General features: G+C 56.2%; 1 protein-coding gene across 9 annotated transcripts in view; it reads left to right on the top strand.

Annotated features, from left to right (window-relative positions):
- The window catches only part of SCAI (suppressor of cancer cell invasion), a 66776-nt gene that overhangs the window by 23310 nt on the left and 27012 nt on the right, over window positions 1–16454 (top strand). For 8 of the 9 annotated variants that reach the window (XM_061568668.1, XM_061568667.1, XM_061568661.1 and 5 more), the window contains 3 exons: window positions 13897–13992; window positions 14285–14363; window positions 15224–15332. In XM_061568668.1, coding sequence (XP_061424652.1) covers window positions 13897–13992; window positions 14285–14363; window positions 15224–15332 — 284 coding nt within the window. The remainder of the gene's footprint in view (window positions 1–13896; window positions 13993–14284; window positions 14364–15223; window positions 15333–16454) is intronic. The other variant, XM_061568669.1, reaches the window with a different exon arrangement.

Genomic DNA, 16454 nt, shown 5'->3' with positions numbered 1-16454 from the left:
GGGGGCCACGACTCAGCCGCACTTCACTGCGCCTACGGCGTGGCCCATGGGGGTCTCAACTCAGCCGCACTTCACTGCGCCTACGGCGTGGCCCATGGGGGCCGCAGCACCACCGCCGCTTGCCACGTCTCCGGCGTGGCCCACGGGTGCCGCAACGCTGCCACCGCCGCACCATGTCGCGTCTGCCGGGTGGCCCGCAGGTGCCGCTTGGCTTCCACACCTCGCGGCGCCACGCGGCCAATGGCAGTGCCGGTTACCCGACGTCGCGCCGTTTGTCGCGCAAGGGGGCGACTGGTCGGCCTTCCAGGACCGGTTCGACGCGGCATACATGTCGGTCGGCTGGTCCATGGAGGAGGCCTTGCCGGCGCTTCCGACCTGCTTGGACGAAAGGGCTCTGCAGGCCTTCAAGTCCATCCATCCGGCCAATCGGGCTACGCTCCCGGCGGCCTATATCCAAATGGCCAACGTTTTTGAGCCGCCGTCCTGCGCGCAGCTAAAGTTCTCATTGCCGCGGCGGGAGGAGGGGGAACTGCCACTGGCCTTCCGCTGCTCGCTCCTGGCCCTGGCGCAGGCTGCATACCCTGACCTGTACGGCAGGACACTTGATTCTATGGCCTTGGGGAAGCTGCTTGACCTGGCAAGGGAGCTAGGTATTGCTCTGTCGATCAACAATGATCGGCAGATCACATCCTTGGCGGTCGCCGAAAACATTCAGGCGCACCTCTCCCTCCGCCAACGGCCTCAGATGGCGGTGTGTGCGGGGGTCCTGGCGCCGGACGGGGGGTCTACCTCTCAGGGGGTGGACACCCTCGCGGCCCTGGCGATGCCCGATGGTCGAGGAAGGGGGGCGGGTGGTCGCCGTCCGGAGCAGCGGGGGCGGCCGGGACCTTCCCGTCCGCAGGAGGCGGACACGGTGGCCAGCTTCCGCTGTGGTCAGCGGGGCCACATTGAGCGGGGCTGCCGGAATGCCCCGGGGGCCTTTGGAAAAGGGACTCCACCTTCTCCCAGACCCTCGTTGGCATCGGGTCTGGGGCCCCAGGCGAGTCGCGACGCATCATCTGCGCGGCCGCTCCCTTCACCTCATGCATCTAGCGGGGCTAGGGCCCATCGTCATGGGGTTGTCCTCGAAGGGTCAGGTGCACCATCGTCATCACCCCCTCAATGGCCCAGACAGACCCGCCACTGGGATGCGCTTGCGCATAGGATGGTGGCGGCAGCTGCCGGCTCCTCAGCAGTGGCAGGATATGTGCAAGGGGTGCACGTTCGCCTCCTGGTGGATACGGGGGCGTCGGCCACCATTATTTCTGAGGCCATTTTTGGGCTGCTACCCCGCAGCGTGGGTCCGTTAAGGCCGGTTCGCAGGGCTTGTGTCGCCGCGAACGGCGGCAGTTTGGGCATCTTGGGCCATGTTGTAGCATCGGTTCGGGTTGACGAGATTGAGTTGGCCGGGCCTATTTTGGTCTCCAGGACTTTGGCAGTGCCATGCCTCTTGGGGACCGACTTTTTGTCTAGGATGCCCATCCGAATTCTCATTGACCAGGGCTGTGTGGAAATGCCGTCAGGGAGGCGGCTGCAATTCCTACAATCGCCTACCGTCCTGTCTCCCTTGGTCGCCGGTGTACGGGTCTTGAATAAAGCGCCGGTGACCGTACCACCGGCGTCACAAATCCTGATACCCCTTAGGTTGCGCAAACCGCTCGAGATGGGCTCCAAGGAGACGGGTATCCTCCTGTCCCCGTCAAGTTACTTTTCAAGGACGAAGGGGTTGGTGGGCGCCTTGACAGCCGTGTCGGGGGGCCAGGACCTTTTTTTGCAGGTCCTCAATTCGGGACCCTTGCCGGTCGTAGTCCTGGCCGGCGCCGTCCTGGCACACGCGACCCCGGCTCCTCCACCCGAGAGCGCTGCCCCGGATGGAGGGGTCGTGGTGGGTGTGATGCGCACGGGGGACCCCGACGCATCATGGATCGCCACGTTGTCCGACGAGAATGCCTTGTTGTCCTCCGGGGAACGTCGGCAACACCGCGACCTCATCGAGCGGTTCACCGATGTGTTCAGCCAAAGTAAGTTTGATCTGGGTCGCACTACTCTTTTAGACCACCACATAGACACGGGTGACGCGGCCCCTTTTCGACTTAATTCCCACCGCTTTAGCCCAGCGGAAAAAGATCATGTCCGCTCGGCTGTTGAGGAAATGTTGGCGGCGGACATCATCTCCCCATCTACTAGCCCTTGGGGTGCCCCCATTGTGCTAGTCAAGAAACGGGACGGGAGTCTCCGGTTCTGCGTCGATTTTCGTAGATTGAACATATCCATTGCCTCGCATGGATGATTCCCTGGACGCCCTCTCGGGCGCGCGGTTCTTTTCGACTTGAGATTTGCTCTCCGGCTTCTGGCAATTGCCACTGGATGAGGCCTCTAGACCCAAGACAGCGTTCCGCACGCCCCAGGGGTTGTTCGAGTTCAATCGGCTTCCTATGGGTCTCCATTCGGCCCTGGCCACCTTCCAGAGTCTCATGGAGATGGTCTTGGCGGGGCTGCAGTGGGAGTCTTGTCTAATCTACTTGGATGACGTTATTGTTTTTGGCCGTACGTTTGGCGAGCACTTGCAACGCCTTGAGGCGGTGTTCGTCAAAGTGCGTGCTGCTGGCTTGAAATTCAAACCCCAAAAATGCCACTTGGTACAACCATCGGTGAGGTATTTGGGACACATTGTTAGCACGTCAGGTGTCGCCACGGACCCGGATAAAACGGCTTGTGTCCGGACGTAGCCGACTCCCACATCTGTCGCGGAGGTGCGTAGCTTCGTTGGCTTCGCATCGTACTATCGCCGATTTGTCCGCGATTTTGCGACAATTGCGAAGCCACTGCACTCCCTTTCCGCCAAAGGCCAAAGGTTTCACTGGGGCGCGGAGGAGGAGGCGGCTTTTGCGGCACTTCGCATGGCCTTGGCGGATGCGCCGCCCTTGGGGTACCCGGATTTTTCGAAACCCTTCCTGCTCGATACCGATGCCAGCGACACGGGAATTGGGGCTGTCCTAGCTCAGGTGGTCGACGGGGTTGAGAGGGTGGTAGCCTATGGCAGTCGCATTCTGTCCCCGACGGAACAGCGATATTGTGTGACCCGGAGGGAGCTTTTGGCCATAGTTTATTTTGTTCAGTTGTATAGACCATATTTGTATGGTAGGCTGTTTACGGTCCGAACCGACCACGCGGCCCTGCAAAATTCGCTGAAGATTAGTCAGCCCTCGGGTCTGCTGTCTCGCTGGCTCGAAGTGCTCCAGGATTACCCCTTTGATGTAATCCATAGGAAGGGGACACAGCATGGCAATGCGGACAGTTTATCCCGATTGCCGGCAGGCGGCGGGTGTGCTTGCGCCCTGGGCTCTAGCCGTTGCAAGGCCCCAGGGGACGCCGCGGCCCAGTTGGTCGCGTCGGCCGAGGCGGCCACCCCTCCAGGTGCGGCGGCGCCCGCGGATTTCGGCCTTGGACTTCCCCGGGAGGTATGGTCCAGCTTGCAGATGGAGATTACTCTCTGCTGAAGCTACGGCGCCGTATCGGACATAAGGCCCGGAGCTCAGCTTCGTCGGTTGCCCCGGCGATCGCCGTGCATGACGGACTCCTCATGCGTTGGGATGCCCAATTGGAACGCTGTTGTGTGGTTGTGCCCACTAGCCTGCGTGCTAAATTAACCCGAGCCATTCACGAGAAGCTTATGCACCTTGGCTACCACAAGACCTTATTGACCCTTAAGCGGGACTATTACTGGCCGGGTGTTGAGGGTGACGTGGCACTGATTTTTAAGGGTTGCCACGACTGCGCGCGGAGGAAGGCCCCAGTTGTCCGGGACCGCTGCAGTCCATCCGGGTTTCTCGCGTTAATGAGCTCGTGGCGCTCGACATTTTGGGGCCATTCCCTGCATCCCAACGGGGCCACAAATACCTCTTGGTGGGCGTTGAGTACCTCACACGTTGGCCCATGGCATGGCCTTTGGTCGATCAGTCGGCCTCTTCTATCACCGAGGCCTTCGTCCAGGGGTACGTGTTTGACAAGGGCGCGCCGGAACAATTGTTGGCTGACCAGGGGCGGAATTTCTCGTCTAGGTTGCTCAAGGAGGTGTGTGACCTCCTTGGCACCAAGAAAATCCGCACCTCGCCCTACCACCCCCAGTCAGACGGGATAATAGAGCGCTTGAACCGCACCCTTACGTCCATGCTGTGCCACCAGGTGAACACGTCCCAGTCAGACTGGGACCTGTTCGTCCCGGGGGTCTTGGCGGCGTATCGGTTGGCCCCTCATGCCTCCACGGGATTTTCGCCTTTGTATTTGATGTACGGTAGGGAACCGGAGCCCCCGGTGCTGCCCTAAGGTTGAGTTTTCTAGCAGCCGGTTTTACCTTCAGGCACACGAACTCGTGATTGTTCGGTCTTCGGTCTGGTGTGAGGCCCCGCTTGCGGGGTGATTGCAGCCGGGTCGGCTGTTTTTTTTTCACGGGGGGGGGGGGGGTGTGATGTAGAGGAGTAGAGGAGAGTGGTGGCATTGTGTGCGCTGTCCGGTGCGATGACATCACGGGACGTGGAGTCGCACGCGCTGGGCAGTGCACGTGACGTCACGCCTCCTAGGGTATTTAAGGGATACCCCGTGACGTAAGCGGGGTCACTATAGGAACGGGGATAGTAAACAGGGTGAAGAGGGAACCAGGGATAATGATAGGGATCGAGTAGTGAGTCTGGGGAAAAGCCGGTGGTAGCCGTAGAGGTGAGAGACCGGAGCTAGCCGGCAGGGACCCGGACTCAGAGTAGGACCCCTAGCCCCTGGGAGTTGTGTACCCTGTGTAGTATGGATAAATGTTAATAAACCCTGGCGGAAGCCCCTAACTTACCTTCGTCTCCGAGTACGTCCGTTGGAACTACTCAACACTTGTGTAGTGGGTTCCATGGAGACACACACTTGAGGCAACATATTTAATCTAACACCCCAACAGGGTAACTGCATAAACGTACGGGATAACGACGTAGGTGGTGACCACCACAAGTAACTTAGACCACAACGGCGTAACTAGATAACCGGGTCAGTCAGTGAAGCACTGTCTGACCCACAAACCCGAGCGTAATGACCGAAGAGTGACGACCGAAGAGACATAGCACGGCGGGTTGATTCCAAAAGACAGCCCGGATCGGCGCTCGGGACTTTCCGTTTATGCCCCTGAGTGTGGCCTGGCTCCGCCCTAGGCCACGCCCCCTTCTAGATCCTACTAGAAGTTTCTGGGCCTTATGTCATGTCTCCCTCTCGCCACCCCTTGCCCCCCCTCGCTACCCTCTCCTGATTACTTGGCCTCTCGGGTTCACCCAGACTGTGATGTCCTGAAGTGCCCTCTTTCTGGCAGTCACCAGAAGCATGCCCGCTTAGGGCCGCTTCTATGCCATACACACTCTGGTGCCAGATAGAGACGCTAACATGCACAGTACCACTCTTCTTCCAGTAGCGAGTCATTCAGAGACACTATTTAGGAGGCAACAACGTTTATTCTACACTTTACGCAACACTGTTACACACGGGACTAAATACACCTATTCTAACTCTTGTTATGCATAGAACCCCAATACACCTATTTCTCTTGCATATGGGATAACTATAATCGGATCAGAGCAGCCAATGTGCTGCCTGACCCACGATGTCGAAGACGGGATGAAGACGTAGACGTAGCACTTGGTTTCCACTTCACCTGCAGACAGCCCGGATCTGTGATCGGGGCTTCCCTTTTATCTCTCGGCACAGCCTGGCTCCACCCTCAGCCGCGTCCTACGTCCAGAATATTTCCGACGGTTCCAGGCTACACCACACCTGTTCCCTCTCTGGCTCCGCCCTTAACCACGCCTCTTTCGGGAACTCTCTCGACGTTCTCAGCCACTCCTCCCGTGCCCCCTCGTTCACCTTTGGCCCACATTACTCACCCCGGCTCATCACGTGCTTAACCCAGTGCCGGGGTGACTCATCCTCACATGGCCCCTACCACCAGCCGCTCCCCACCACACTCTTCCAGTGATCCACTCTGTGGTAATTCCCTGTGGCGCTGGTGGATGCTGCAATCCCCTACTCTGTCGGTAGGACTCATCAGGCTTTCTTCTGCGAGCACCCAGTACCATGCCCCTAGTGGCCCACTGAGTGGTACTGCATGGTGTGTTTGCCTCTGCGCCTGTTTCAACAGCACTTGGCACTACACACCGTAGTGATCCATTTAACATCACTACATTTGTTCCAATTAGTTTATGTGTGGAAAGTAACGCAACGACTTCAACGTGGCTGGGACGCACCGCGACGCGGCCTCGTGTCCACCACCGCGGGTGGTCACCAAGGGCACGAGCGGGATCCAAGTTCACTGCGCTCTGAAGGCGGCAGCCAGCAGCAGCTGGATTTAGAACTCTAGAGATATGGATTCGTAGTTGCTGCTCAGTTCACGTCCATAAGGAAGAGAGAGAGAGGTGTAATGTCTGCAGGGCACCACAGGAGTGCACCATCACGTCGTCCGTAAGAGTCAAAATCTGATTTGGTTTGCGGTAGGGCGGACTGGCAGAATTGTACGTGGGCTTTCTGGATCTGGATTTTAAATTCACCTTCATTCCACCACCTGTGTGGACTTTGACTGGCCGTTCTGTATTAGGTTTGCAGAGGATAGAAGAATGACAGGGAGCAGCTGAGGGATGTGAGTAAGAAACGTTGGTGCTGCAAGGCAAGTATTGCAGCGGTTAGTGCACTGCGCTAAAAACACGGCGACCTGAGTTAGATTCCCGCTCATGACTACTAACGCCAGTAACTAATTTCTGAACCGGCCCTGGACCTCCCATAGGTCGACTCAGCCTTAAACATCTGCCTGATACGAGTAACATTGCCACTAGGGATGTTGCTCGTACCTTGTGTGATGTGCGGGCCTTCATAGATGCCCGCTAACAGCCTTGAGATAGTAGTGCTGACCGCACGTACCACACCTGCGTGTGCTGCATTTGTAATAAAAGACTCGATCACGATGTCTGGCTTGGTGTCCTTTATTCGGTTCATTGCTGTCTCCCACACGGCTGTCCTCCTTTGAGACTTTCCACACGGTGCCGACGCTGTTGTTACACCCGTCACCGCTAACAGTTCCGCTGTTGGTCTCCGTCGTTCCCGTAGCCTCTTAGCAGCCTCGCTGCTGTTACCCTCGCGCAGCCCCCCTGGCTGTACTCACTGCAGCTCCTCCTCGTGTCGCTCCCGTAGCCTCGGACAGCCTCGCGGCTGTTTCCCTGTCGCTCCCGTAGCTCCTAGCAGCCTTGCTGCTGTCTCCCATACACAGCCTCCCCGGCTGTACTCGCTGCAGCTCCTCAACCGCTCTCTCTCTCCAGCAGCCCCACTGCTGTCTCCTCCCGCAGCTCCGCTGGCTGCTCCCTTAGTTGGTCACCGCTGGCCGACGGCGCCACTCTTCCCTGGCTTCGCCCTGCGTGGCCTTACCCTTGCTCAGTCTCCCACTCTCTCCCGTCTCCTTCCGGTTTAATCCCTTAAGGACCCGAACCTTGCTCCCACGTCACATAACTCCACTTCTCCGTGACGTCACATCCGGGAGGTCGCTCGCGCCCGCATTACACCACCCTCCCCCGTAGAGAAAAACCCAGCCGACCTCGGCTGAACAATACCAACAGTAATGCGGGCGAAACCGACCTTGACACACCAAAGGACACCAAGCATGCAATATAACAGTAAGAACAATCAACACAACATAACAATCAACGAACGTACGAGAAGCAGGCAATAAATATAACAGTAAGAACAACAATGCAACATAACAATCAACGAAACACAAGGGATTTAGAACGTGTGCGGGTCGCCGGTCCGTCCCGGACGGTCGGCGGCCCACCCGCAGAGCGGGAACGTGACGGAGTTTGAGGAGTGACAGGGCGTTATCCTCCTGTCGATGTTGGAGGTCCACCAACGTCCCGTGTCCCTGAAGAATTAGCCCCGGACGTGTCCCGCGACTGTGCCTGCAACAGGGTCGGAAGGGCCGCAGGGCCCGGAGTTCCCGCAGTCCTGGCAGGCACCCTCCGTGCAGGGCTCCTCGTCACCTGCGGCGTCACGGCCGGTCTGTCTGGAACAGGCACGACAGGCGCTCTCGCAAGATCAATGGACGCAAGCAGGGGAGAGTCGGCAGCAACAGACCCCGGCAAGGCAACATTAGGAGATGACGTATCATGTAGGGGAGCAACATATGGTTTCAAGCGCGACGTGTGAACAAACCAGCGGCGAGATCCAATCTGAACACGCGCCGACTGAGGGTTGGGAACCTCAATGAGGCGGACGGGCCCTTGCCAAGATTTGTGAAATTTAGGAGAGGTACCCGGCCGCACCTGCGGGCAATGGAGCCAAGCCAGGTCCCCAACCTTCCAGGGGCACTCCCCCTTGGAACGTCGAGCATACCTCTCGTTCCGGGCCTGGGCTTTGGCCGTAGCCGCGCGGGCACTCTCCCGCGCCTCCGAGACCCGGCGAACAGTGTCCCGAATGTAATCAGGGAGTGGTTTACGAGGTCCCCTCACACCGGTTCCCAACTGCACATCCATCGGCGGCACGTTTTCCCGACCATACATAAGGTAAAACGGCGAATAACCTGTAGCCGCATGAGGAGTCATCCGGTACGCCGAAAGCACCCCCGGGATGTGCAGGTCCCAATCCGATTGTTGTTCACTCACCGTATGGCACAGCATGGCAGACAATGTCCGGTTTAGCCGCTCAACCATACCATCCGTTTGCGGATGGTATGGGGACGTCCGTACTTTCTTAGTCCCAAGGCCCACGCACACTTCCGCCAATAATTTAGAAGAGAAATTTTGGCCCTGGTCCGTGAGGAGTCTCTCAGGCGCACCCTTGTCCATAACGTACCCGAACAAAAAGGCGTCGGTAATGGTCGCGGCCGATTGGTCGGGCAACGGCCAGGCCATCGGCCAACGGGAGAGGTACTCAACCCCAACCAGCAAATATTTATTACCCCTCGCCGATGGTGGGAAAGGTCCCAAAATGTCCAGTGCCACCAATTCATTAACCCGAGACACCTGAATTGACTGTATAGGCGGCACATAAGGATGTTTAGGTGGCTTACGTCGGGCACAATCAGGGCACGCGCGGACGTGCCCCACGACATCTGTCGCCATGCCGTGCCAAAAGTAATGACTTTGCAACGTCAATAAGGTCTTCTGCACACCCAGATGTAATAGCGTGTCACAATGGAGAGTTCTAATCAACTCGTATCGCAGGGACGCTGGCACAACCAGACGCCAGCGCTCCTGGAGACCTTCCCTCCACATGAGCAGACCATCTCGGAGCGCGGTTTCCGGTACCCCATCCGTACCCGGACTCCCATTCTCCACTTTAGATCGCTTCCGCAAGGACAATAACGACTCATCCATCATCTGCTCCCGAATGCAAACAGACCGCGGCAGATTCAAAACCCCGTCAGTCGGCCCCGGTTCCATAGGAGCATCCGACTTCTCGACAGCTAACGCCAGCGGCTGAGGGGGGGATAGACTGGGCGTACATCTATGCGTCCCCGACGCACATTTGCAAGGGGAGCGCTGCGGCAATCTGGAAAGTGCGTCTGCGTTCGCATTGGCGCACCCCCTTCCGATGGTGAATTTGGAAGGAAAATTCCTGCAGCGTGTCCAACCAACGCGCCAACTGGCTGGATGGCTGATCCATTTTAAGCGCATATTGCAAGGCCGCATGATCCGTACGCACGACAAAGGAACGACCGTAAAGGTACGGTCGAAACTGACGTAGGAAAAAAACAACGGCTAGGAGTTCCCTGCGAGTGACACAGTAGCGGGTTTCCGCGGGAGACAAGACCCGGCTACCATACGCCACGACGCGCTCTACGCCCCCTTTAGACTGGGATAATACCGCGCCAATACCTGTGTCACTCGCGTCCGTATCAAGAATGAATGGGCGATCGAAATCGGGATAATCCAATGTTGGGGCCGTAGCCAACAGATCGCGCAGACTCTGAAAGGCCGCCTCTTCCGGCGGTCCCCACGCAAACTTACGTCCCTTACCCGTAAGGAGGTGCAAGGGCCTCGCGATCGTCGCAAAATTCGGCACAAATCTTCGATAATACGAGGCAAATCCCAAAAACCGACGTACATCCCCCACGGTGGCCGGGGTTGGCCAATCCCGGATGCACGCCGTTTTTTCCGGGTCCGTGGACATCCCCTCAGCACTCACGATGTGCCCCAAATAACGGACGGTCCGTTGCAGTAGGTGACATTTCTTTGGTTTGAATTTCAAATTCGCGGAGCGCATCCTCGTGAACACCGTCTCCAGCCGCCTTAAATGTTCATCAAATGTGCGGCTGAAGACAATAATATCGTCCAAATATATGAGACATGTCTCCCACTGCAACCCCGTCAACACGAGCTCCATCAGCCTTTGAAATGTGGCAGGGGCCGCATTCAGCCCCATCGGAAGGCAGTTGAATTGAAACAACCCCTGCGGCGTACGGAATGCGGTTTTCTCCCGTGAGGGCTCGTCAAGGGGAAGCTGCCAAAATCCCGAAGAGAGGTCCAGTGTAGAAAAGAACTTCGCCCCCGATAATGCATCGAGGGAGTCGTCCATACGCGGCAGGGGATACGCATCTGCCACCGATATCTTATTCAATTTGCGAAAATCAACACAAAATCGCAATGTGCCATCCTTTTTCTTAACCAAAACCACAGGCGCGCCCCATGGGCTGTTAGATGGCGATATAATGTCCGCAGCCAACATGTCTTCCACTGCCCCCCGAACGTGTTCCCGCTCGGCGGGACTCATTCGGTGCGAATTCAACCGAATAGGGGCAGCGTCGCCTGTATCAATATGATGGGAAAGCAACGAGGTGCGTCCCAAATCCAAATCATTGGAGCTGAACACATCCGAATACGTCAATAACAATTTGTGAAGCGCACCACGTTGATCCACGGACAGGGAAGAATTTCCGTCACATAAGTTAGCAATCCAGCGATCATCTGAAGCCACAGGCTCAGAAACACCAGCAACCACCCCCTGGCTATGCGAACAATCCTGAGCCGTAAATGCCGTCGTGGCATGTGCCACAACCGTACCAGCCGGGACGCAGACGTTTTCTGCACCCGCATTGAGCACCTGTAAAAACGGTAATTGATCTGGCCGGACGATGGTCTGTGCCCCAACCAGCGCCAATCCGGCCGTTATCGAGGCTGACGGAGACAACAAAACCCCAACCGCTCCTAGCCGATCAGGCAGGGGCTTCCGATACCGCAAGGGAATAAGCATCTGTGAGCCAGGTGGGATGTCAACAGATGCCACGGACAGCGCCTGCACTTGTGCGGCTGAAGCAGGTCGCCCCCAGGGCGACGGCAGAAACGAGATTAGACGGCCACCCGGCAGTTCAATACAATTCTCATTAATTTTGATCAAAATAGGCATCTTAGCCAGGAAATCAGTGCCCAATAAACAAGGAACTGCCAAGGACCTTGAAATCAACACAATGCCCGAGGCCGACACCTCCCCAATAGATATTTTAGCGTCCACCTGGCCCACGATGCCCATGCTACCCCCGTTCGCAGCGACGCACGACCCGTAAACCGGACGCACGGCCCCGGGTGGGATGCCCAACAGATGGAAAATGACATCCGAAATAATAGTCGCGGACGCCCCGGAATCGACCAAAATGCGCACGTCCACCCCTTGTATAGACCCCGGTACAGTGGACGAACCCGTAGCGGCCGCGACAACCCTCCGTGCCAACTTGCGCCACTGCGTCACCGAGCGACAAGGCCCCGTCGATGGCCTCTCCTCAACAACAACATTTGGATCGCGCAACGAAGGTGATGGGTGAGGTGCAAAGCCTTGCCGGGTGTCTGGTGCGTGCCGACTTGCCTGTTTCGGAGGTTCCTTGGTCGGCTTGTCCGTTGATGAGGCCTCCTGTTGCGGCGGACCCGGGATGCGGGCCCAGCAGTCCTTTGCGTAGTGGCCCCTCCGCCCGCAGCGGAAGTATTCGACGTCGTTGCGCCGAAGCGCAGGCCTTGCATCCTGCCGGCCCCGTACCGGTGGTGCAGCGCGCGGGCCCGGCCCACCGCGTCCCGACCATGGACCGGAGGCGGCCGTCAGCTCCTGAGGGCCCCCCCCATCCGGCACGTAGACTGCCTTCGTAGGGTCCCAACCCAGAGCGCCACCCTCTGCGACGGGCCCCCCCGTCCACGCCGCGACTTGTTTCCACCGTCGGAGGTTGAATTGTGCATCCAGACATTTTGCCGCCGCCCGGGAAGTGAGCTTCTCATGCCCACACACAGGCATGGGAATCCCAAGATCCCGAGACAGCTCGAGCATCTTGCCCAAGATGAGAGGCTCGAGCAGGTCAGGTGTTGTCTCTGGATATGCGGCCATAGCCAAATCAAGCACCGCACCCCTGTATGCAACGGGCGATTCCTCGGGCGCTCGTTGTCGTTGAGCAAATCGCCGATGCGCATCGTCAGGTGGCTCGTAGGCGTCGGCCATTTCTTCAAAAACTCCATATAATGTCTTCTTCTTTTCGGCCTTTATGGAACGAAAAAATCTAACTGATTCGTCGTCCAGAAGAGTCGGCAACACTTCTAAGGCCTCAGCATCGGTCCACCTCGCAAAACGGACCGCCGCCAAGAATCTGCAGGCGAAAGCGCTCCAATCGCCCCCGATGGCGAATTCCTTGACTGTGGTAAGATGGCGACTCCGACTTCTCTTTACTCCGCCCTCCACCGATGGCTCCTCCGGTGGTAAGTTCAAAATGGCGTCGAACCGCGGCGTGGTCAAGATGGCGGTTTCCCGCCGCGGAACGCGCAAGATGGCGGCCTCCTGCCGCGTGGCCGATGGCGTCGGAAGCGAAGATAATGTGGCGGCCTGTGGAGCACTCTCTGCTCTCACCGTCGCCGTCCTTGGCGTGACGAGATGACTCAACTGCGCCAGGACGTCCTTGAGAGTCTCCAGTTGCTCCGCCATCTGCTGCCATCGCGGATCAGCGTCCGATGTTTTTGGCGGGCCCGACACCGCAGCGACATCTTCAACTCCAGTCCCCGCGCTCGTTTCAGCAGGGCTCTCCTCCACCACCCCAGCAGAATCCATGGTTAGAGGGAAGTCGTCGTCGTCGGACGAAGAAGCCGATGCTGGCGCCGGAATAATTTTCTTTCTTACTTGCTTCGACATGCCGTTGCACTTCCGACACCAATGTAATAAAAGACTCGACCACGATGTCTGGCTTGGTGTCCTTTATTCGGTTCGTTGCTGTCTCCCACACGGCTGTCCTCCTTTGAGACTTTCCACACGGTGCCGACGCTGTTGTTACACCCGTCACCGCTAACAGCTCCGCTGTTGGTCTCCGTCGTTCCCGTAGCCTCTTAGCAGCCTCGCTGCTGTTACCCTCACGCAGCCCCCCTGGCTGTACTCGCTGCAGCTCCTCCTCGTGTCGCTCCCGTAGCCTCGGGACAGCCTCGCGGCTGTTTCCCTGTCGCTCCCGTAGCTCCTAGCAGCCTTGCTGCTGTCTCCCATACACAGCCTCCCTGGCTGTACTCGCTGCAGCTCCTCAACCGCTCTCTCTCTCCAGCAGCCCCACTGCTGTCTCCTCCCGCAGCTCCGCTGGCTGCTCCCTTAGTTGGTCACCGCTGGCTGACGGCGCCACTCTTCCCTGGCTTCGCCCTGCGTGGCCTTACCCTTGCTCAGTCTCCCACTCTCTCCCGTCTCCTTCCGGTTTCATCCCTTAAGGACCCGAACCTTGCTCCCACGTCACATAACTCCACCTCTCCGTGACGTCACATCCGGGAGGTCGCTCGCGCCCGCATTACACATTGACTAAATCAAATGGCCATGTTTGGTAAGGGCTGTGTCTCTTTGTGCGCTCAGGAGCCTCCGGAGCGTCGTAGAGAAAACCCCCACAAGTACCTGCTGTACAAGCCCACCTTCAGCCAGCTCTACACGTTTGTGGCCACCGCCTTCAGGGTGCGTCGGTGTGTGTGTGTGTGTTAGCTGCCCTGTGGCACAGCTCCGAGACAGCCAGCAGTTCTGATGTATGTGTACGTATATGTGCTCCCAAGATAAAATTTTATGCTCACACCATTAGCCACACGTGTTGCATGGGCAGTGGTGGTGGCGGCGTGGTGTTTACTGCTGTATTGTGCCACGCGTGGCTTGTGTTGATGCACACCAGTGGTGGTTGGTAAGTGGCGGCGCTCTCCGAGGGACGTGTGTTTGTGGTTTGCATGTGGCCGTGCTGTCTGCTTATGCGTTGCAGGAGTTGCCGCCTGACTCGGCGCTGCTGCTCTATCTCTCGGCATCTGGAGTGTTCCCTCCTTCCGACTGCAAAGAGCGAGGTAATGCTCTCCGATGAACAGCGCAGCACTCGGTCTCTACATTTCTCCATTGTGAGGAGTAATCTCTAAAAAAAACTTTTTTACCGCTTACCACGTAACTGCATGTAATTGTTGTATGTTGAACCTCTTTCGCACCGTATGTAGCCAACCGTGCTATAGGAGGTGTTGGTGAAGGACAACAAACTAAACACAAAAAACAGCTCTAAATAAAGAATTTTTAAATCTTGCTGATAGGGAGTCTGAGGCATTATCCTTTTGTGGTCTTCCCAAATCCCTTTTGTATGGCCTCCCCGATTCTCTTTATCGTACAAAACACCTCTGTCAGACTTTTCACCACTCCTGTAAAAGGAGACCACATCACCCACTCGGATGCCTTTACTTTACTCTCGTCATTCTGAGATCATTGTCAGGATCAGCTCAATGTTCTCAAATCCATCGTCGACTTGGCCACACACCTGCCTTTCTCTTCTCATCTCCAGCCGCTCACTTGTTCATTTTCTCGGCTCTACCAACCAAGGCCATCTTCCTGAACCTTCACGCAACCTCTATACAGTTGGAGGTCACTCCCTTTCTGCCAGTGCCACCAACATCTGCGTCTGGGACTCTTTCCTTATGATGGTTAACGCTGGTAGTTCCTTCCACTTGTCCTGTACTTCATTCTTATCTTTCATTCGCTCCTAGATTAGTTTTCTCCAAACCCCAACCTGTTTCAGTGTCCACCCCTCTGGGCGTCCCAACGTGCTTCTGTATCGATATACTTCATGCGTACAAAAAGCATTCCTGTTAAAAGCAGCGGCCGTAGCCTGCGCCGTGGGAGCCGTTCCTGTAACACCGTGCGCATGTCGCCTGTCCCCGCCCAGGGCCGTACGAGCAGGGAGGCGTGATGACATACACGCGGCGCGACATCGCAGCGCCAGACCCGGCCACGCCTGCGGCGGCGCACACCCCACTGCTACGCCACATCCACTGGTGCCCACCGCGGATTCATGCCCATGCATTTAGCCGCTGTCCCAGCGTGCTTTGTCCGTAACTTTCCCAGCACCAAACTGGGATTGCTTTGCTGAAGTAAAAAATGCTTGTATTTAAGTACTCCTTGTCAACTTTCATGACTACCTCACACGTATATTTCGTGACCTGAGGATGCTTGACACAGTTCCAAGCGAAATGTCGTATCTCTTGGCTAAATTTGATTGTGAGATTTGTTCTTCAGCTCACCGGTGAGCTGAAACAATAATCGCTCGTGCACGTGACAGTTTAATTTGACAGTTTTGGGTGGTGGAGGGATTCCCAAAGAAAAAAAATCTAGATCACGACATGGCATAACCTAAACCTCGATTATGAATTATTCCTTGCCTATATTTGATGATGGTGATGTGGAGGCCTGGCCTGCCATGTGACCATTTGATTTCACCTTCATGTCAATGGCTTTGTCCATTGTGGTGAGTTCTGTAATCAGCGCGGAAACATTTCCCTGTAGACAACAATAACCCTCAGTTGTTATAAGTTTCTCTGTAATGCAATCTCCAATACTCTTTCTTTCTTTCGGTAAAGTAACGTAGGTATAAAATAAAATAAATCACGACGTTTCGGGCGCCTGATGATGGACGCTTGTGTTGCGCCCGAAACGTCGTGATTTATTTTATTTTATACCTACGTGACTTTACCGAAAGAACCAAAGAGTATGGATTCCTGCAGTCACGAAAGCTTCAAAGAAATCTCCAATACTTTGCTGCCACCATTGACTCTGATAACGTCATAGTTAAACTCTTGATAATTAAAATATGGAAATTTAAAAACAAAATCAAACAAAATCCGCTTTTTATTTAAATCTTCTCAAAAGGAACAATCTTCACTATATTAAGAACATATTCCTCTGCAGTCTGTCATTGGAAATACTTTAAAATATTACCAAAACTGTATGAATGCGAGTGTAAAAGCAATGTCTTTTTTGCACTGATTCTAGATTTTTAAAGATCTATTTGAATTTTGTGTTTTTTCTTTCAATCGTGTGAGTTTTTCAGCATGGTTTTGTTTTCTACTCTCAGTTATGATTATCTGTGTGTGCGTATACATTGCTCATAGCTAATGAAG

Source organism: Lethenteron reissneri, chromosome 41, assembly GCF_015708825.2.
Source record: "Lethenteron reissneri isolate LAM-NWPU_2019-01 chromosome 41, ASM1570882v1, whole genome shotgun sequence".
In the NCBI taxonomy this organism is placed as follows: Eukaryota; Metazoa; Chordata; class Hyperoartia; order Petromyzontiformes; family Petromyzontidae; genus Lethenteron; species Lethenteron reissneri.
The sequence above is the reverse complement of the archived record's forward strand: the minus strand, read 5'-3'. Positions and strand labels throughout refer to the sequence as shown.